The 22,877-nt window shown below is 46.5% G+C and overlaps 1 protein-coding gene across 1 annotated transcript in view; it reads left to right on the top strand.

The window, feature by feature from the left end:
• Window positions 1-22,877, top strand: part of PLCXD2 (phosphatidylinositol specific phospholipase C X domain containing 2) — a 52,762-nt gene that overhangs the window by 13,431 nt on the left and 16,454 nt on the right. The window contains exon 2 of the mRNA XM_065913731.1: window positions 21,647-22,107. Coding sequence (XP_065769803.1) covers window positions 21,647-22,107 — 461 coding nt within the window. The remainder of the gene's footprint in view (window positions 1-21,646; window positions 22,108-22,877) is intronic.

The raw sequence follows: 22,877 nt of genomic DNA, 5'->3' as shown, positions 1-22,877 counted from the left end.
GGAAATCTACTCTCTGGGACTTTTTCTTTTAAATTTTGCAATACCATATTTTATTCTAGCTGTTTCTTTCATCATCCTTTCTGGTTTGTTTCTGTCCTCTGTATTTTCTAACACATCCCTCTTCGTTGACCCAGGTAACTCAAGCTAGAAGGACAGATAGAGATAAGTGGAGCTGGGACACTCAGGTGCTGGGGGAGGGAAGGTGCAGAGCGTGAACTCCACCTGTTTAAGGAAGATGGATGGACCAGAGAGAAGTTTGGGATAGGATGAGGAGACCTAGACTCATCTGCCTTAAGCAAACCTTTAAAGAACTATTCACTCAAACAGGCATGCTTGCACTTCTTCTGTGTACATGTACTCGATACCTACTATATGCCAGAAACTTACTAAGTATGGAGGTATGGTCAGCTGTCCGTGACAGACGTGGAGATAGTTACCAGCAGTGTCCCAAGCAGCACAGGGCGAAGCGCAGTTAGATCTGTGTGGTTGAGTCACGTGAGCTCACAGGCGAAGGGCTGTGACCTGAGTCACATACAAGTAATTAAAGTGGAAAGGCAAGGGACAAGGAGATTTTCCCCAAGGATTCTAAGGGTTTCTTTTTTTTTTTTTTTAACAAATATTTTGCTGTATTTAATAACCAGGCTCAATTTTCTACATACTTTTGCAAATAAGTGTGCTCTTAGCTCAGGCCACAGACCCATTTTAATATGCACAATTGCAGTCTGTTCAGATCAAGTTTATTGCCATATTCATAAACATTAAATAAGTGAGTCGTAATACAAGGTGCTTTCCTATAAAAGCTGCCACAGACATCGTTAGCATTTAAAGACATGTTCATTTTTATGTCTGCTCTTAATATTTTTTATCTTGTTGTCGTCCAGTCGCTAAGTCATGTTGGACTCTGTGACCCCATGAGCTGCAGCAAACCAGGCTTTTCTGTCCATCACTATCTCCCTGAGTTTGCTCAAACTCATGTCCATTGAGTCAGTGATGCCATCCAACCATCTCATCCTCTTCTGCCTCCTTCTCCTGCCCTCAATCCCTCCCAGCATCAGGGTCTTTTCCAATGAGTCAGTTCTTCACATCAGGTGGCCAAAGTATTGGAGCTTCAGCTTCAGCATCAGTCCTTTCAATGAGTATTCAGGGTTGATTTCCTTTAGGATTGACTGGTTTGATCTCCTTGCAAGCCCAGGGAACTCTCAAAAGTCTTCTCCAGCACCACAGTTTGAATCCATTCTTAGGCACTCAGCCATCTTTATGGCCCAAAGATGTGTGTATCTCACATCCATATGTGACTACTGGAAGAACTATGCTTCGCCTATATACTTGTCAGCAAAGTGATTTCTCTGCTTTTTCATACACTGTCTAAGTGTGTTACAGCTATTCTCCCAAGGAGCAAGCGTCTTTTAATTTCTTGGCTGCAGTGTTGTCCACATTGGTTTTGGAGCACAAGAAAATGAAATATGACACTATTTATACATTTTCCCCATCTATTTGCCATGAAGTGATAGGACTTGATACCGTGATCTTAGTTTTCTGAATGTTGAGTTTTAAGCCAGCTTTTTCACTCTCCTCTTTCACCTTCGTCAAGAGGCTCTTCACTTTCTGCTATTAAAATGGTATCATCTGCATATCTGAGGTTGTTGATATTTCTCCCGGCAATCTTGATTCCAGCTTGTGATTCATCCAGCCTAGTGTTTCGAATGAAGTACTCTGCATATAAGATAAATAAGCAGGGTGACAATATAAGCCTTGACATACTCCTTTCCCAATAGGGAACCAGTCTGTTGTTCCTGGTAAGGTAAAGTGGTCTGGTATTCCCATCTCTTTAAGAATTTTCCACAGTTTGTTGTGATCCACACCGTCAAAGGCCTTAGCATAGTCAATGAAGCAGAAGTAGATGTGTTTTTTTGGGGATTCCCTTGCTTTTTCTATGTTCCAGCACATGTTGGCAATTTGATCTCGGGCTCCTCTGCCTTCTCTAGATCCAGCTTGCACATCTGGAAGTTCTCCGTTCACTTACTGCTGAAGCCTGGCTTGAAGGGTTTTGAGCATGATCTTGCTGGCAGTGAGATGAGTGCGTTTGTACGTAATTTGAACATTGCTTAGCACTGCCCTTCTTTCACTGGAATGCAAACTGACCTCTTCCAGTCCTGTGGCCACTGCTGAGTTCTCCAAATTTGCTGGCATAACGAGTGCAGCGTCATCTTTTAAGATTTGAAATAAGTCGGCTAGAATCCCATCACCTCCACTAGCGCTGTTCAGGTCCATGCTTCCTGAGGCCCCCTTGACGTCACACTCCAGGATGTCTGGCTCTAAGTGAGTGACCACATCATCATGGTTAACTGGGCCATTAAGGGGTTTTTGCTATAGTTCTTCTGGGTATTCTTGCCACCTTTTCTTAATGCCTTCTGCCTCTGTTAGGTCCATACTGTTTCTGTCCTGTATTGAGCCCATCTTTGCATGAAATGTTCCCTTGGTATCTCCAATTTTCTTGAAGAGGTCTCTAGTCTTTCCCATTCTATTGCTTTCCTCTATTTCTTTGCATTGATCACTGAGGAAGGCTTTCTTATCTCTTCTTGCTATTCTGTGGGCCTCTGCATTCATTTGGGAAATCTTTCCTTTTCTCCTCTGTCTTTCGATTCTCTTCTCTCCTCAGCTATTTGTAAGGCCTCGTCAGACAATCACTTTGCCTTCTTGAATTTTTTTTTCTTGGGGATGATTTTGGTCATCACCTCCTGTACAATGTTATATCTGTCCATAGTTCTTCAGACACTCTGTCTACCAGATCTCATCCCCTGGAATCTTTTTGTCACTTCCGCTGTATAATCATAAGGGATTCAATTCAGGTCATACCTGAATGGCCTAGTGGTTTTCCCTACTTTCTTCAATTTGAGCCTGAATTTTGCAATAAGGAGCTGATAATCTGAGCCACAGTCAGCTCCAGGTCTTGTTTTCTCTGACTTAGAACCTCACAGTTTTATCTTATATCTATATTTAATTTTTATTCACATCAGAGGCAATATATAGAAGTAGTTCCAAGGGTGGTTTCTGTTTTAGTGGCCCTGGGATCAAATCCTAGATAATGGTTCAGTTCAGTACAGTCACTCAGTCGTGTCTGACTCTTTGAGACCCCATGAACCGCAGCATGCCAGGTCTCCCTGTTCACCACCAACTCCTGGAGTACACCCAAACCCATGTCCATCGAGTTGGTGATGCCATCCAACCATCTCATCCTCTGTCGTCCCCTTCTCCTCCTGCCTCCAATCCCTCCCAGCATCAGGGCCCCTTCAAATGAGTTAGCTCTTTGCACCAGGTGGTCAAAGTATTGGAGGTTCACCTTCAACATCAGTCCTTCCAATGAACACCCAGGACTGATCTCCTTCAGGATGGACTGGTTGGATCTCCTTGCAGTCCAAGGGACTCTCAAGAGTCTTCTCCAACATCACAGTTCAGAATCATCAAGTCTTCAGCACTCAGCTTTCTTTATAGTCCAACTCTCACATCCTACATGACCACTGGAAAAACCATAGCCTTGACCAGACGGACCTTTGTTGGCAAAGTAATGTCTTTGCTTTTTAATATGCTACCTAGGTTGGTCATAACTTTCCTTCCATGAAGTAAGCGTCTTTTAATTTCATGGCTGCAATCACCATCTGCAGTGATTTTGGAGCCCCAGAAAATAAAGTCAGCCACTGTTTCCACTGTTTCCCCATCTATTTGCCATGAAGTGATAGGACCAGATGCCATGCGTGATCTTAGTTTTCTGAATGTTGAGCTTCAAGCCAACTTTTTCACCCTCCTCTTTCACTTTCATCAAGAGGCTGTTTAGTTCTTCACTTTCTTCCATAAGGGTGGTGTCATCTGCATATCTGAGGTTATTGATATTTGTCCCTGCAATCTTGATTCCAGCTTGTGCTTCCTCCAGCCCAGCGTTTCTCATGATGTACTCTGCATATAAGTTAAATAAGCAGGGTAACAATATACAGCCTTGACGTACTCCTTTTCCTATTTGGAACCAGTCTGTTGTTCCATGTCCAGTTCCAACTGTTGCTTCCTGACCTGCATACAGGTTTCTCAAGAGGCAGGTCAGGTAGGTGGTCTGATATTCCCATCTCTTTCAGAATTTTCCAGTTTATTGTGATCCACACAGTCAAAGGCTTTGGCATAGTCAATAAAGCAGAAATAGATGTTTTTCTGGAACTCTCTTGCTTTTTCAATGATCCAGCAGATGTTGGCAATTTGATCTCTTGTTCCTCTGCCTTTTCTAAAACCAGCTTGAACATCTGGAAGTTCACGGTTCACGTATTGCTGAAGCCTGGCTTGGAGAATTTTGAGCACTACTTCACTAGCGTGTGAAATGAGTGCAATTGTGTGGTAGTTTGAACATCCTTTGGCATTGCCTTTCTTTGGGATTGGAATGAAAACTGACCTTTTCCAGTCCTGTGGCCACTGCTGAGTTTTCCAAATTTGCTGGCATATTGAGTGCAGCACTTTCACAGCATCATCTTTCAGGATTTGAAATAGCTCAACTGGAATTCCATAACCTCCACTAGCTTTGTTTGTAGTTATGCTTCCTAAGGCCCACTTGACTTCACATTCCAGGATGTCTGGCTCTAGATGAGTGATCACACCATCATGATTATCTGGGTCGTTATGTGATCTCAGATAAAAAGTTTGACTTCACATAGAAAGTTTAACCTCTCTGTGGCTTAGTTTTCTCATCTGTATATGGAAATAATTGTAGTACTTATTTCAGAAGTGCGAAGTAAGAGGACACGCAGTGTACAAGACCGCCCTCGCCCTGACACCAGTTGCAAAGTCTGGGTGTCTTCAAGGTCACTCTTAGGTTTGACAATTTGCTAGGAGGACTGGCAGAACTCACTGAAAGCTGTTATACTCAGTTGCTATTGAATGCAGCTAAAGGCCACAAGTTACAGTCAACCACATGAAGAGTCCAAAGAAATCCCAAACGTGGAGCTCCCAGTTGTCGTCTCCTCTGGAGACATGGGCAGAGCTGCTGTCCTGGTGTTGATACGAGATGATTCACACGAAGCATTGCAAACCGAGGACGCTCACCAGTCCTTGGCGTCCAGAGTCTTCACTGAGGGTCCACCTGCCTGACCTCAGCATCCTGCCCCGCAGAGGTCAAGCCTGTTCCTGCCTGACTCACAACCCCTGTCATAAATCACATCCTCAGACTTCTTGATGTTGTCCCAAAGCTCTCAGGGAAACAAAGATACTCTTATCAGGCAGAATATTCCAAGGGCTTAAGAGATTGCCTCCCAGAGGCCTAAGACAAAGACCAGACCTCTCTTTGGACAACATTAAATTCTTAACTACACAACAAATGTGTTTAAGAATTAAGTAAGATGATCCTTGCAATGGGCTTAGAATATTGCCTAGTACAAAAGAAGCATAAATTTTGGATATATAGCTATTATCATTAAAAATCCTTTTGATCCTATAACATCCTGTTAGATACTATAGGAAATTAAAAAATTAACAAAGTGCGGTATATAATCTCTTAGGAGAGATGCTAAGATTCACGTGAAACCAATAGAAGTAGAATGAGGTGAGTACCACAGTGATGAAACAAGCAATGTGTGTCAGGGACCAGGAGAAAGGAGAGGGTATTTCCCGGTAGGGGTCAAAGGACAGCGGAGCTCACAGCAGCTGAGCTGTCCTGAGGCGGGGAGCTTCCGAAACCGGGAGGAGCGGGCCAGACCGAGGCACCCGAAGGAACAAACCTGGAGGTAGGAAAGCAAGTGTACCCTCAGGAGACAGGAGGGATGCGGTGACCTGCAGAAGCAACCAGAGGCAGACATGGGAAGCGCTGGACAGACAGGCTGAGAGGTTTGCAGCCTGGTGCTGAGCACCCTGTGCCTTTTCCCGCAGACACTAGGGAGCCAGTGACAACACCCTGAAAGAGAACGCGCTGGCTCTTTTCCTGTCTCCGGTCTTCCTCACCACTTCACTCCTCCTCCCAAGACGCCCCAGTTCACTTGGCTAATTACACTTCCTCCTGAAGACACGGCTGGGGAACTACCTCTGAGCACACGTCCATGACAGAACGCGCTCTCATGTCCCCAGGACCTGCGTTCCTCTCACTGCACACCTGCCTCTTGTCATCGCTGTGAGGTCAGGTCTCTACTTGTTCAGAGGAAGGGTCAGGGAAAAAGGGAGCAGCTGGAAGCGGAGAGAGGCATGAAATCTTGAAATATCAAAAGAGAATTTAAAAAGCAGATGCTTCTAGTTAATTTAAAGATAAACTAAGACACTCAGAGAGTGACTAATAGTGCCGACAGTAAGACAGAATCTATAAGGGCGTGGCAGAGTCTTCCCAAGGCGTCCCAGGGCGTCAGCAGTAGTAGTGGAGTAATAGGCAGGAGAAGAGCTTATTATAGAACACTTAGAAAGCACTTACTAGGCGCCAGATAAGCTCTGCTCGATTTATATGAACCCAGTAAATCTTTACAACTCAGTGGTGAAAGTCCTTACCATTATTAAGAAAGAAATTGAGGTACAGAGAAATTAAGCAAATTGCAAGAGAAATTCTGCTAACAATCCTAGGATTGTAAAAACTCGGTCTTGCCAAATTCACTTAATTGCATCAGAATAAAAGGCATCCGTAGAGTTGGAGATTGACCTAGCGTGGGGCTGTAACTTCAGTCCTTTGTGCCTGCTGGAATAAAGGGCAGTGATCTTTTCATCCGAGGCTCATGTTTCCACGCCAGGCCTCTAATGCCTGAGCGCCCCTGAGGACAGTTGTTTGAAGGACTGCCTGCTCACCTGCTCTGGCTGAACAATCACTTGTAGTTTTTCCCAAGACCTCACATCTCGGAGGCTTCTTCTGGACTCAGAACAAAAGCAGCCCAGTGGTTGAAGGGGACCCCCGAAGCCCCAGCGGAGAAAACGTCTTTCTGCCTCTCGGCGGAAAGGCCAGCAGAGGCTTCCAGCAGGCGTGTGCCTGTCAGAACATGGCCTCCCTGGGTGGTGTATTTTCCTTCCCTTTCCCTGCCGTGTGCAATGTACAGATTTCCTCTAAACCCATCATTTCTTGTAACTTAGACCACTTCTTGTTGGATTTTCCCACTCCCTTTTTGCTTTTCTCCGGTCAGAGCTCCTGACTTAGTCCGTCATTTACAGGAAAGAGAAAAACCCTCTTGCTTTGAGGGGATCTAGCAGAGGAGCTGAGAGTCAGACTCGACTGAGCAACTTCCCTTTCACTTTTCCCTTTCATGCATTGGAGAAGGAAACGGCAACCCACTCCAGTGTTCTTGCCTGGAGAATCCCAGGGACGGGGGAGCCTGGTGGGCTGCTGTCTCTGGGGTCGCACAGAGTCGGACACAACTGAAGCGACAGCAGCAGCAGCAGCAGAGGAGCGTCCCTGGATCTCAGCCATTCAGCAGTTTGTTCAATGAATCTTAAAATAACCCTGCCCTGTGAAAAACTTCAGCCCATGCTAGGTAATTACGAAGGTGTTTTTCTCAAAGTCCCCGCCATAAATTCCATAGAAATGTCCCACAAAGCAATCAAATGCTAGTTGATCAGAAGTAAAGGAAACTGTCACCAAAATGCTAGAGAAGCAAACGGCTGGCCAGAGTGTTCAGCTGCACAGCGCAGATCTACCCCTGCCTACCTGGCTCGGTGAGAGGGGAGAGAACTCCTCCAGCAGTTCTCAGATGAGCCAAAAGTAATACCACTGCCAGGCCTGGGAATGATTCGCATTTTGCAAAAAGATAAATCAATACGCCCATTTTCAGTTTAAGTGTGCGTGCTAAGACACTTTAGTGTCCGACTCTGCAGCAGGCTCTTCTGTCCATGGGATTCTCCCGGCAAGAATACTGGAGTGGGTTGCCCTGCCCTCCTCTAAGGGATCTTCCCAATCCAGGGATCCAACCGGAATCTCTTATGTCTCCTTCATTGACAGGTAGGTCTTTACCTGGCCACCTGGGAAGCCCAATTTAAGTATATCAAGTGTGAAAGGAACATATCTTACTTCTTTGCAGTGTTTAATAATCCTTGTTAAAATAGGGTCATAAATTCCTTTAACTGTTAATGAGTTAGGATCCTTCGATTATTTAGACAGAAGAGATCCTAAAGCTCATTTCACTCACCTTCCTAATTCTGCAAAGGGAGAAGTTGAACTCCAGTCTGAATGTAAAAGCGCAAGTTCATAGAAGTAATCAGAGCAGAACCCACACTGGGATTCAAGGCTGAGGTCTGTTAACCGCAAAAAAAAAAAAAAAAAAAAAGTCCTGTTCTCAAATGAAAGAGGGTTAGAGTGCCCTCTTGTGTTGCTACACAGAAATTCTTCATGTCTTTACAAAGTTTAAAATCACTTTAATCTCCACAAATTTTACTGCACTGGGGTGAGTGTCAGATATGTACCTCTGGAAACAAATCCTCTAATCACCATGTTATCAGAAGTAAATGCACAATGCATTTGACCTACTCATCAGTAAAGATAGGGAAACAATAACATCATCCCCAGAACGGTTTTGTATGGATTCAGATCTGGCAGACCTAGGTTTCCGTTCCAGGCAGCCACTGGCAATCTTGATAACCTTGAACAAGCGGCTTAACCATTCTGAACCTCAGTCCTCTCATCTGTATAATGCAGATAATCCCTGCCCTGCAGGACTGGCAGAGACCAGATGAGATCTCTGACATTTGGTACACAGTGAAGAATACATTGAAATTGTTAGTCGTTTTCAAATGTGAGCCCCCACCAGGGATCAATGACCAGCAAGTTCATAATGAAGGAACTGAAGTGCGAACACCAGAGAGTGAACAGAATGTCCTTGGGATGTTTTTAGCTCTTAGAAAAAAGGTTTCCTTGTGCCATGAGGGTCAGAGGGAGTACACTTGTAAAGAAATATATACTAAATGTATTTAGTACATACTTAGTACATTTAGTATACAGGCAAAGAATCTGTCTGCAATGCAGGAGACCTGCATTCAATCCCTGGGTCAGGAAGATCCCTGGAGAAGGAAATGGCAACCCACTCCAGTATTCTTGCCTGGAGAATCCCATGGACAGAGGAGCCTGGTGGGCCACAGTTCAAAGAGTTGCAAAGAGTCAGATATTACTGAGGGACTAGCACGTACCTTGCCTTACATACTAAATATGTGATTCTTCCAAAATAAATTGTTCCTTTAGATGTTAAAATGGAGCTAGGCCCAATGGCTTTACCACAGATGGACTCTCTTGTAGAGGTAACACCTGTTCTTCGGCACTAAGAGCCCAGCAAAGAATAGAGTCTGTTCTAAAGAAAATGTTAGAAAACCAGATCTTATTTAGGGCCTCGGTCCAGTTCTTTTAGTAGTCTTTATTTATTGGGAGGGTAGCTATATTAAAATCAGTAAAGAACAGAGGTGAAAAAGAATAGCTGGACGAATTCATCCTTTGGTTTTCATGTTTCTTAACTCCTTGTTTATGAAACAAGCTCTCTCAGCTTGTGTGTTCGCACAAAATGGCACTAAAGCAAGTCCTTTGATCCCAGTGAGCTCTCAAAGGTTCCGTCCTCCGTCCAGTAATTCTCACAGCCATCCTTTTCAGACGTGGGCGGCAGCCACCATTATGCACCATACAGGGAGACTTGGCCTTTGGATGTCAGTGGAGGCGTGGAGTCTGGGGCTCGGTCAGTACTCTTCTTGCCCTAGCACTGGAGGGTTGCGAGAGGGTCCAGCAGCGTCTGGGTGGGAAGCAGGCAGGGGAGAGGACCCCTGCCTTTCCACCGGCCGGGCGCAGTCACCCCACCTTGCCCTGGGCCCGCAGCCGCTGGGGCGTGTGCGTGGGTCCTCGCGCCGCAGGAGCAGCTAAGAGGCCGGGTTCTGCCGCCTTGCCCCTGGGCTCGCTCATCCTTCCGGAGACTCTGCTACTTCACATAAGACAGACACAGCAGGCGAGCCGGGGTATTTCCCTGGTGGAAAGTTCACCCTGGGCTCCCTGCGGGCCGCAGGGCCGGCGCCTCCGGCTCCTGCTCGGCGGAGCACGTGCGGCTGCAGACCCGGCGCGCCTGGCCGCCCTCCAGGCCGGGCCGCGCCGCTCTCGCCGAGCTCGTTCTGCGGGCCTAAGCCGTCACTCGCCGGCGATGCGGTCCCCGGCTCATAACTGGACGCCTCCTCTGTGGGGACTGACTCAGCAACACTCGGCGGCAGCTTCCCAGCCGCAGTAGTGACCCCGACGGCACCCGTGAAGCGCTCAGCTCCGGCTGCGCACCTCACTTTCTGCTGCATCGTTTTTCTCCTTGGAATGCCCTTGGGCATCTTACATCCTGCTTGCTGATGCTTACCGACCGGCCCCTTGTGGTCCCGTGTCAACTCCAGCATACCACGAAAACAGATTTTTCCTGGAGGGAGCCTCCCTGGGTTTTAATGACCCGCTCCCCTCTCCCCGGGAGTTCTGCCTGTCGGGCCGGCGCCAGGCGGGAGGGAGGAGGCGGCAGGGAAGGTTGGGGGAGGAGGAGCCCCGGTGTGAGCGGGCCTGGAAAGCCAGGACCCAGACAGGCACTTGCTCCCGACGCGTTAATGTCACGGCACCTCTCCGTTGTCACTTTGACAATCTGTCTTCACGGGGTGGGCCTTGCTGGTGCCTCAGTGGTAGAGAATCCCCCTGCCACTGCAGAGGAGGAGGGTTTTGACCCTGGGTAAGAAAGATTCCCTGGAGAAGGAAATGGCAACCGCCTCCAGTATTCTTGCCTGGAGAATCCCGTGGACCAGGGAGGCTGGTGGGCTACTGCCCGCGGGGCCACAAAAGAGCGGACACAGCTGAGACTGAACAACAGCAACAGCAGAATCCTGATTGGGATACGGAGGCGAAACGGGCCACACCTTGGAAACCTCTCCGCCGGTCTGTCCTCTCCCAGGCCTCCCTGCTCAGCCCTGCCGCCCCGTCCCGCTTTCTCTCCCCTCCTTCTGGCCTCTCGGCCGCTCCCTTTCCTCTGCAGAGCAGGTCAGGTCCTTCCAAGCTTCTGTCTCCAGATTTGCACACCCCCACTGCTTAGGACTGCTGCAAGTATGTCAAAGGCCACTAATACCAAAGATGAATATTTTATTTGTGCCTCACAAACAAAAGATGCCACAGTTATCAGGACTGCCCTGCTTAGAGGATAGCGTGAACTGAAAATGACTTTTTTTTCTCTTATCACATGTTCATGTTCAAAATAAAGAGTTTACTATATGCGTTAAAGACAGCACAGGCCCTCTCTTTCTCTCTCTCTTTTTTTAAAACCTCTTGCCTATTTTCTAAGGAGTCTCTGGTGAAAAGCTACATCAACTGGCATCAAATCTGTAGAGACTGTCCCAGCGATTCTTTTACATCCCTTCAGCCCTGCTGTGATAATGTGGCCCCCAACACAGATCTCCCAGGCAGCCCACAGCGGTTGTCAGGGGCGGGAAGATGCCCAGGAGAAAGATGAGCGAGTGACAGCCTTCCCGAGAAGTGAGAGCCAAGTAGTGCTCCATCTGGAGTCTGGCTGGACCGCTGCTCCCTGGAGGGCCCGAGGGGGGTCCCTCTATATTCTTTGTCACCGTTGAGTCTCAGAGTAGACCCTGGCACTGAGGGAGTGAGCAGTTTCCAAGTGGCTGTTTTTTGGAAACTTGACCTCGCCAATAAGCTCCATTCAGAACTTGAGATGTATGTTCCCGGTCATTTGTAAAACTAAGCAGTGGTCTCTCCAAACCTTAGAAGAATATGTAGAGTTCTTGATCAAATGATCTTAAGTGGGAATGTTTTTTATTATCTTAGTCTCAGTACTTTGGAAAAAATTTTTTTTTAATTTCTTAAAAAGCACAGGTTCTTTAAAATTCAAACACTTTTAGTGAAATAGTGTATTTGAGCACCCAAAGCTCATTTTTTTGCTCATTTTCTAAGAAATACTATAGGAAAATTTCTTAGAAGTTATATGAGGATAGAATCTTCTGATCTCTATGTAAATCAAGGCATACAATCCTCCTATTTTCTCAGAAAACTTTGGCCCTTTGAAATGAATGAAAACATTGCCAGATTGTCTCCCAGAACTCTCCAGGATGGATGGACTGTGTCAGGAGAGGTGTTGTTCAGCTAGGCCTCTCATTTTCTGACCCCAGCTCCATTTGAGATCTGTTCTCTTTTCTTTTCCTCCTTAGGAGACGGGAGAACATTGCTTTCTTTCTTTGACTTGAACACTTATCTTTTCTCTCTTTATAAAGCCTGCTACTGCTCTCTTCTCTGCTGTTCGCACTGGTCATCATTGGATCTAGTTGAGTTTTTATTCCCACCCAGACTCCTGCTGTTTATCTGAATGACCTAGCTTCATTCAAATAGAGTGTAAGCAAGATTTTTGGTCTTTCATGTTTGGGCACCTTCAATATCCTCTTGCTGTATTTTTTAGATAAGGAAGAGTCTTTGCAGCTAAGATCTTATTCATTTTCCTGGAATAATTTTTGGTATGTATTTTACATTAATTTAGAAAAATAAATTTGACATTCAGTACCATTTTATGCAGGACCAGGTCCTCTGGGTAACTGTCAAAATGGCTGCACCTGTTTTCTTGCAAACTGGGCCTCAGTTGACAGGGTATAAACTAATAATCAGTGAAAGAAGGTGAAATTACAAATCACACGGCCTAAAGTTCAAACTGAGATGAAAATATACAAGCCCTAACTGGCCACTCTGACGGTTCTTAACAGAAAATGCATGTCGATTCATTGTGTGTTTTAAGACCAGGCTTGCAATGGGCCAAATCCATTTTATTTTGACAGACGTATTAATAGTATGATGAAGTCCTGATAAAAATTGGGAGTTTTGATGGCTCTTTTAAAAAATAAGCTCAGAATAGTAATTGTCTTTAAGAGAAAATTTGCAGAGCGATGATCATGTCTCTTAGAAGCTTTTTGTTGATATTAGTAAAAATACGTCTATGAAATAGTGGATTTCTCTCAAATCCTTTGTATGCTTCCAAGTAAATGAAGCATGTCTTTTTTTCTCCTGAATAAAAGTCTTGCCTGGGTTTTATTTCAGATGGGCCGTTTTAGTGCCAATATTCACAGAGACATGCACATAGACACGGCACTGACAGACCTTAGTTCCAAACCTCTGTAGATATCCCTACCATGAGGTCTGCTGTCTAAATGTTTGCTGTAACAACTTACATAAGCTGTATTTTACCTGGAATTCACTTCCTAAATGAAAAAATCTCATAGTGAATTCACACGCGTGGGCTCGCAAAGTATTTACGGCGCCGGTGCTTCCAGGCGAGGAGATGGAGAACGTGTCACGTCCAGGGCCCGGCTGCTCTTTCACAGGCTCAGCCGCGCGCTCGTGCTCTCAGCTCGCCACATTACCAAGTGGAAACGTCTTCTAAGAAAGCCAGAAGCCTGTGAATAAAATCGGTGCACCCAAGAGGCCTGAAGAGCCTGGACATGCAAAGAAAAAATCGAAGTGCAAAACATGCTGAGAGAAGCGAACTGCATAAAGTGGCCATGGCCACGTCCCTACGGACTATGCACTAATATCTTCAATATGTAAGAAAATTCAGGAAACACTTCTGAAGAAAACTTCAGAGAAGCTGGTGTTTGGTATTCTAAATGCTTTCTGTTATAGAAAGATTATTTATGGATGGTTATGTAAGTGTTGGAGTGTTTTGTGATATTTATTAGAACTGATGATCTTTCCATGTGACTCAGAGAATCCACCTGCAATGCACGGAACGTGGTTTTGATCCATGGGTCAGAAAGATCCCCTGGAGAAGGAACTGGTTACCCACTCCGATGTTCTGGCCTGGGGCAGCCCATGGACGGAGGAGCCTGGTGGGCTGCAGTCCATGGGGTCGCAAAAGAATCTGACACGACTTACCGGCTAAACTCTGGGTCCTGCAGGGCTGTGTAGGTGGAGGAGTGACCTGGGAGATGCCTGGTGGGAATATTTTAAAGATAGCTAGGAAAGAGAGAATTGAGTTGATTCCCAACCCATTAGCGCTCCCGGGCAGGGAACGGGAAAAGGCCCTCCCACTTCAGGCTCGCCTTGTGAATGGTGCCCCGTGGGCAGCGATCACTGGGGGCATTGACAGACGTGCCACTTACAGATAAAAGAGGGTCAAGGTCGGAATCCAGCCGACAAGCCAGCTGTCCACGTGACTACTAGGGCGTTCTGTCTGGAGTGCTGTCTCAGCCTGGTTTTCTTTATAGCCATGCTAAGGAGAACTTTTGGCCATTTCTATTCCTGCTCGGCGCCCCCACCCCCAAATAAAGACGTTTTAATTCCACAGGTACACTGCGCGGTACATCTGTTTGGGTATTCTCTGTATGCTTTACCCATAAAAAGAAGGGCTTTTCACCCCAGAAACCTATGTTTGCTTCCTTTGGGCAGTGTCACCCCCACTGGGAATGCGTAGCCTGGAGGCCTCAATACATTGAGTGATGTGAGCAAACGCTGGGTGAGAGAGTGGCCTTCAGTAAGCAGACCTGGAAGGGGCTCGTGAGCTTCAGGGCTAAAGGGCCCGGAGGGCAGGGTAGCACCTACCGTAGGTGAGAAGAAATTTTCCTAAATATATGAGATCACGTGTTCTTTGACCTGGGTCACCATCCCCGCCTCCCCAGATGCCACCCAGAGGTGCATTAAAGAAGGTTTTCTCTCTTCCTCATTGTTCAGTCACCAAGTTGTGTGGGACTCTTTGCAACCCCGTGGACTGCAGCACATGAGGCTTCCCCGTCTTCCACTATCTCCTGGAGTTTGTTCAAACTCATATCCATTGGGTCAGTGATGCCGGTCAACCATTTCATCCTCTTCCTCTTATTCTTCACTTAACTCTTGTTTCATCCTTCGCTCTGTGTTTTTAAGTGTAGTCACTACATAATCTACAATGCCATTGTGTTGTTGATGGTATGTATCATGATGGTATGTATTGTTCATGGAATGTATGTGACTTGAATTGTTTATTTTATTTAGAGACCGGCTTCCCAAGAAGCTTGCTTTACACTCTTTTTAATTAAGTTCAGAAAAATGGCTACTATTCCAATTTGCGAGAAATTGGTACTGAAAGTGCTTTAACTAAAAACTGTTGTATTCACTTGAGATCTCCCAATTCCCAAATAACACCCCTTAGAAAGAGTCAAGCGGCAGTTGCTGTTCCAGATAAAGAGCAAACTGACTGTCCCCTGGCCTGACATAGCAGCTCATTTTCTCCTACCGGGTCCCTAAGCCACTTGAGTCACGTCAACTCTGAGACCGTATGGGCTGTAGCCCGCCAGGCTCCTCCATCCATGGGATTCTCCAGGCGAGAATCCTGGAGTGGGTTGCCATGCCCTCCTCTAGGGGATCTTCCCGACCCAGGGATCAAACCTGTGTCTTGTCTCCTGCATTGGCAGGTGGGTTCTTTATCACTTAGTTACCACCTAGAAACCCCAGTGCAGTGTAGGAGGAAATACCTAACATAGGATAAATGTCCTGCTAACCTTTTCTTGTTCAAATATCTTTTTCCTTGTGATTTTGCTGCTTCAGTAACTTTATTCTGAACTCAGTAACCCAGTACACATATAAAATGCCCTAATTAAACTTAAATATCCTCATATAATGACTTACTAGAAGGCATGATAAGGAAGGAAGGTGCCCCAATATTTTTCTTTTCTTGCCAACAAGCTGTGATTTTTCAACTGGTCAAAGGGCTGGAGGCATTCCTAGAACAAAAAGATTGGTAAAGAGAGCTGCTCCTCAGACATGGGAAAGGCAGTCCAGCAGATTTTCATCTGAAGATTTGAAAGTACTAGAAGACCAACCAGAGTAACTGATCCCAAGAAGTCAGAGAGCCTGTTGGCAAAGGGTAATCTTACATTTATAAGCAGGGGCGCCAAGCCCGGGTAGACAGAATCACCGGGGGAGCTTTTCATGTTTTTCCTCCTCAACTCCCACCCCAGAGAGATTCCGACTTCATAGGTCTTGAGTGGGATCTTGGGCACTTGTGTTTCCTAAAAGCTCCCCCAGGGGATTCTGATGTGCATTCAAGGTTGAGAATTACTCCTTTAGATTACAGAGTGCTTTCACATACATTGTGCAGGGTTTTATATACATAAAGAGAGGAAGTAGAAACATTTTAATGCCTTTTTATTGTATAAAGGAAACAGGAAGGACAAGTGTGGTAACTGAAAATGAAAATATTACAGAAAAATGTTTCCAAAAATTGGAGGCAAATACCTCCACCTGTGTAGGGCTAAAATTAGGGGTGATATCAATCCATGGAGTGTAGAACATTAAGGAAAGGCCTGTTTGTTCATATTTTCTGCTCTGTCGGAATATTCTTGAGATGACAAAAATTCCCTTCCCAGAGAAGTTTAAAAATAGTTATCCAGTATTTAATGACTATTATTTTCTAAAACCTTATTTAGTCCACTCTATAAATGATAAATATTAGAGAAGTAAAATGTTGGTTGTTAGATGAAAAGTTTGTTAGAAAATATCATGTTACTATTTCCATGTGCATTTGGGGGCTGTGCATATGATTGGTATGTATGGATAGACAACATGTCTTCACAATGATCCTTGCAGCTTTCAGATGGTTGTAATTAATAATTCTGCAGATAAAAGTGGCAAGTAACAACTTGGTTGTAGCCAGCCAAGATATAGAGCCTACTGTGGGCTCTCAGCTCAGAGGAAATAGAAATCAAGTCACAGTGAGGAAGAAGAAAAGTAAGTTGTGATCAGCAAGTAGGATATTGTGCTTTGAGATTTTAAAAGTGGGCAATGACAGAGCTTAGGCGGTGACCCAGTGGGCGAGTGACAGCTACTGTCAGCAAGGTAGAGGCTAAGCTGTTATCTCCACATCAGCCAAGAAGCTGGGGAGGAACAGTGCTTCAGGTGCAGGAAAGAAAATCTTCCAGACCCTAAGTGTTTAAGGTAAGGAATTTCAGTTGATCACCTCTTTTCCCTCTAGTTTCCAAGTGACAGAGTGACTAATAATAACAGTAACAATAGTTAAGCACTTAGTATGCATCAGCATTGTTCCAGGCACTTTGCATGCATTCCAACATTCCCAACAATTTTTGAGCCAATCAATATGATCATGCCCATTTTACAGATGAAACAACTGAGGCATAGGGTAAGCAGCTTACCTGGTATGAGTTTTAAACACTGGTGAACAGCATTGGGATGAGAGAATATTTTATGAAAGCTATCAGCAAAGTAAGTGCATAGAGTCCGAGGAAGGGGTCTGGTGAGATATGAGGCTGGAATAATACACGAACTTTGTTGACGAGAGCCCTGAACACCAGTGACCAGAGTTTGAACCTGATCTGTGGGTAGGAGGGAAATGACGTAATCAGCACTATTATCTTGAGATGATCGACTTGAGATGAACAGATTAGAGAGGCTGGACTCAAAGGAGAAGTCAGGGCTCTGTTGGTTCTGCTTATGAGACAGATAGTGAGGGAGTGGCAGGTGAAGGTTAAAGGAGGAGACATGTTTGATGTCTGTTTTACAAGTCGGATACTAAGATTCGGTAACTGGTTGGATGCAGGGGGTGAGGAAGAGGGAAGAATTTAGTTAGAATCCAAAGCTTCAAATCTGAGTAACTGAGTGAACTATTGACAGATTTAGCAGAGGCATTTTGTGGGGATCAGAGGGGCCGCATGAGTGGCTGGCTTTATGGAGTAAATGGAGAGTCTGTCATTTGTCGTGCCTACATCTGCGGGCAGGTGTAGCTGGAAGACCACAGCAGAAGCTGGACGCATAAATTTGGAATGTTAGAAGAGTCTGGGCTAGAAATGAAACTTTTGGTGTCATCTGCATAATGGTGCTGTGATTAGAAACTTGGGAAGTGGATGAAATCACTGAGGGTGGGAAAAGGAAAGAGTAAAGACCCTTGGAAACTTTAAACCGGGAGACAGGCAAGAGGGAGAAGAGCCAGCAAAGGAGGCCAGAGGAGAGCAAAGAAGGACAGGGACCCCTGAAGAGCAGGGGAGGCCGGAGGAGAGCAGTCAGAGGACAGAGGCCCCTGAAGGTGCATCGTGCATCACTCGGGAAAGGAAAGTGAAAGAGGCTCAGTCGTGTCCGACTCTTTGCGACACCAAGGACTACACACTCCATGGAATTCTCCAGGCCAGAATGCTGGAGCGGGTAGCCTTTCCCTTCTCCAGGGGATCTTCCCAACCCAGGGAGCAAACCCAGGTTTCCCACATTGCAGGCGGATTCTCTACCAGCTGAGCCACAAGGGTAGCCCAATAACATATACAAAAATGTAAGAAGGTTCCGGAAAAGAGCTGACTTAGCAGACCCCCACAGAGGCCAGGAAGACTAAAGCCATTTGGAGTTGTCGACTCCAAGGATATAAGCATCAAGCGTAGCAACACAAGGGTAGGAGGTTGCTTCCAGCTGGAAGGAGAGAGTTGATCAGGGAGACACCGGTCACGGCACTGGCCTCTGTTTGAAGAATTCGACAGCCAGGAAAAAAGAGGACGGTCACTTGAAGGGGCGAGACACGGAAAGTGATTTGTTCTGTTCTTAAGATAAAGAAGACCACTTAAATCTATTGTAAAAAAAAAAAAAATCTATTGTAGTCAGAGATTTTAAAAAAGGCCCTGGAGAGGATGAGTGAAGATGCACACGAACGTTCAGGTGGCAGCAAAAGCCCTCCCCGTGGCAGAAACGGCCACAGAATGAAGCTCTAAGCCATCTCCTAACCTTGTCATAAACAAGCCGGGACTCTCGGAGCCATGACCCTGACCAAGTCCACACAGCGGCTGTCTTCGAGGACAAGGCGCTGGGGCGGGGGTGCCGGTGGAGGGGGCCCGCTTCTCTGGGGGAAGTGTGTGGTTTAGCCCGTGTACCCCAGGGCAGAGGGCGAGCAGCGGCCCGAGAGACAGCTGCGCACACCTTTTTTGCTGTGCTGGGTGTCTCTTGCTGCTCACGCTTTCTGTGGTTACAGCGCAGGGGCTTCTCTTGTGTGGGGCAGGGCCGGGGTGAGCAGGCTCGGCGGTGGCCCTGAAACACGTGGCAGCTTCCCGAGCTGGGTACTGGACCCGCGTCCCCTGCACCGGCAGTCGGATTCTTAACTGCTGGGTGACAGGGAAGCCCCAGACAGTCTAAAGAGCGAAACATCTTCTTGCAAGGTGTAGGGAGGAGAGGAAACTTGATAATAAATCTGGGGTGGGAAATATTAAGATTCTCCTTTTGTACGTACTCTTTGCACAATCTAACCTTGTAAATACTCTACGTGAGGGTTGGGGCATTTTCACCTGATTTTTTGAAAAAGAGATAGTTAACCGCACTTAAGCGTCCAGATGTTACTGTTCTCACTCTACATACGTGAACTCAACAACCTCCTGGGAAAAAATTAGGTAGGAAGGCAAAAATATTGACGGTGGTTAATGGGCGAGTGCCGGCTTTGACTGCTGGAGGCCTCGGAAGGATGAGCGCTATCACACAGGCAGCGGCCAGCCTGCTCCCTTGTCCTGTTCCTTCCCGCCCGGGGGTGGCCGAGGGCAGGGCTAGGCAGCTGGACCAGAGGAGGGAGCAAAGAGGTGCAGAGAGACTCCAGCTCCCCGCGCACGCACGCCCTTCCTCTCCGCAGCATACGCTGTGTCCCCAGCTGTTCGGAACCGGCCCCCGGGGACCACGGCTGCCGCAGGGCGGCCCAGGCCTCAGGCGCGGAGAAAAGCCCGAGGTTGTTAGCACGTCTCCCTCTGGGCAGGAAGCTGGGCTCAGCACCAGCCAGAGAACCCAGCAGGGATCCGCTCTTCTCCACCCTTGGATAATGGCTATTCCCTGAGACCCAGGGAAGAATTAAGTGCAATGCATAACTCACGCTGTATTACACACTCAATCCCACACAGCTGGGCTGCTGATAAAATCTGAAAAGAAGCGAGAACTGGCTGTCCTCCATCTATGCATAATGTATTCCTAATAAATCTCTCAGTGAGGAGGTATAGAGAGCTCCTATTTCTGCTGCAGCCAGGGAAGCAGGGCATTCGGCAGGGATCCAGAGCCTCATTAGCAGAGATGAGTATGGGGACTCCAAGGGGACTCGCTCCACGTTTCTATTGGTAACAGCCACTTCTTACCTGAAACGTGCCAGCAGTTTTCTTGCTCACAAAATTCACTTTGCCTGAGGACTGATAACTGTGCTTTTTCTTAAGTTACTGAATACCCTTCATGTTCTAGAGGCTACACAGTGATACAGCATCGCTTGCCACACTTTTTTGTTGTTGTTTGTTTTTTGGCTTTATTTCTAAAAAGATAAAACAGCAAGACCACCCCCAGAATGATTTATTTTCAAGAAAATGGAAATAATGAAACATGAAACAGTAGAACTGTATAAAATCCTACATTACGTATGAAATACCCACTCTAAAACTTGCTGAGAAGCGTAACTGGTGACAGTCATGAGTATTCTATCTGCATAGAAGAACTTTGATTCTGGTGTGGTCGTAGTGATTAAGGACAAGATTGGCAGTGTCAGAACACAACACTTTCCTCCTAGGTTTTGCCTGCAAAGTGCAGCTCCCTGCGAGGAGACCCCTGGGGTCAGAGCCACTCCCCAAGCCAACCAAATAACAATGGCTGACCCCGGATGGAAACTGCTGAAAAACGGAAGATACTTGTTACTACTGAAATACTTTCTCACTGTAGTTAGGAAAGTGTCTCTCGTGGTCATTTGGACTTTATAACAGTAAGATCATCTCAGTGTCCAGGAGGGTCCTCACCCTCTTTAAGGAAGAGAAATGCAACATGCACTTGATCATTTAATAGCAGTTTTGGCTTATTAAGAGATGATTTCAGAAAGAGGGGCATATAACTAATAAGGCTCTTCAGAATGTTTATATGCTCTGTTAAGGAATCATTACCACTGACTCATTTTTACAATAGGAAAATAGTATATACAAAAGTGTAAGAAGTCAGTTTAAAAAAAATAAATTCTGCCTTTCTTAGAATTTAAATGCCTGTCCCAGCATTACTGAGATGGACACAGAGTTGTCTTTTCTTTCAATGCCTGCTTGAACAAAGCAGCTGCACCACCATTAGACATTCTCCTGTGAGGGACACTTAAGCAGCCTCAGTTTGTCTCCATTAGGAATATTCTTCAGAAGACATCTTTATTTTCCCAAACATTAGTTTAGTTCTTCAGAATAGATTTCCTATTGAAAATGAATTTTCTGAAACGAAATTACTAGATTAAATGGTGTGAATATTTTAAAGCTCTTCTCAAACATTTTTCTAAGTAGCTTTCCCAAAAGGTATTTATTAATTTACCTTATACCAGCAATGTATGAAATGATCATTTTACTCCTGGCTGAAAAGTGGAAAGTGAAAGTCGCTGACCTGTGTCTGACTCTTTGCCACCCCCTGGACTCTGTACAGTCCAGGGAATTCTCCAGGCCAGGATACGGGAGTGGGTAGCCTTTCCCTTCTCCAGGGGATTTTCCCAACCCAGGGATTGAACCGTGGTCTCCCACATTGCGGCGGATTCTTTACCAACTGAGCTATGAACGAGCTGCTAATAAGACTGCATTGCCTTTGTTTGTGTTTATTTCACCCCTTGCAAGCTTGGAAATTTCTGCCACTATTTACTCTCAGTACTCTGTGTGTGTACTTGGTTTTAATTCTCATCTTTTCGGATTGTCTGTCCCGGCTCAGCCTCAACACTCACCTCGCCTTCGTTGCTTTGTGTAGGCTCCCATGATTCGTTCAGCTACTGGGTAGATGAAAAGTCCCCAGTGGGGCCTGACCAAACCCCAGCGATCAAACGCCTCGCCAGGATCTCCTTCGTGAAGAAGGTCATGAAGAAATGGTCTGTGACTCAGAACCTGACGTTCCGAGAACAGCTGGATGCTGGGATCCGCTACTTTGACCTGCGTGTGTCTTCCAAGCCAGGGGACGCCGACCAGGAAATCTACTTCATTCACGGGCTTTTTGGCATCAGGGTCTGGGATGGGCTGATGGAGATCGACTCGTTCCTCACACAGCACCCCCGAGAGATTGTCTTCCTGGATTTCAACCACTTCTACGCCATGGATGAGGCCCATCACAAACGCCTGATTCTCCGGATCCAGGAGGCCTTTGGAAGCAAGTTGTGCTCAGCCTGCAGCGTGGAGAGCATGACGCTGCAGACGCTGTGGGAGAAGAAGTGCCAGGTAGGAGGGAGCACAGAGACACTTCCAAGGGCAAGCCCGGAACTCTCCCTGCTTTTTCTGGGTCACCAGCTCTAAGACGTCTCACTCCAGGGCCCTTGGAGTAGAAGGCGTAGAGTGCTTGGGATAATAGAAGTCTGGTTCCTGGGCTCTCAGATGGCCCCAAGGGCTCCCCTGGGTACCACTGAACCGGGATTGACACATCCCAAATAGTTACTCCTTGTCTGGCAACTGGTTGGGCATCTAAGCTGACTTTGAGTGACCTGGCCAGAACCAGCCCAAGGCAGAGCTGTGAAACAGGACCAGCTGGCCAGTACCATTTTTCTAGCTCCCATCCAGTCTGCTTTCACCCTCCTCGTTCCCCTTAGGGGTAATCTGTCCCATGGTGCCTTCACCTCACTGTCAGATCATCCCTGACAAGTGTTAATTGATAGGTAGAAGCATCAGCTGACAAAGGCACAGGAGGTGGCTCGTCTCAGAGGTGTTAGCATTTTAAGGGCGTTTGGGTCAGTGGGGGAGACAGGGTTCCAGGAGGAAAGGCCCAGGGGACCGAGGCTGGAAGAGCACCCCAAGTCGAGAAGAGCCCCGACTGAGACCCGTGCTGCAGAGACTCAGGGAAAGGGGTGTGGGCCTCAGGTACTCTCTGGTCTCAGAGGACAGTGACGGTGGGAGAGGAGAGCTTCAGGGTGGTCAGGCTCCAATGCAGACCCTTTGAAAAGGAAAAAAGACCTTTCATTCACAGTTGCTCCCTTACTCACAGATGCATTAACCAA

The sequence above is a fragment of the Muntiacus reevesi genome, chromosome 21 (genome assembly GCF_963930625.1).
Source record: "Muntiacus reevesi chromosome 21, mMunRee1.1, whole genome shotgun sequence".
NCBI lineage: Eukaryota > Metazoa > Chordata > Mammalia > Artiodactyla > Cervidae > Muntiacus > Muntiacus reevesi.
Note: the sequence above shows the minus strand (reverse complement) of the source record. Positions and strands in the feature narration are given on the sequence as shown.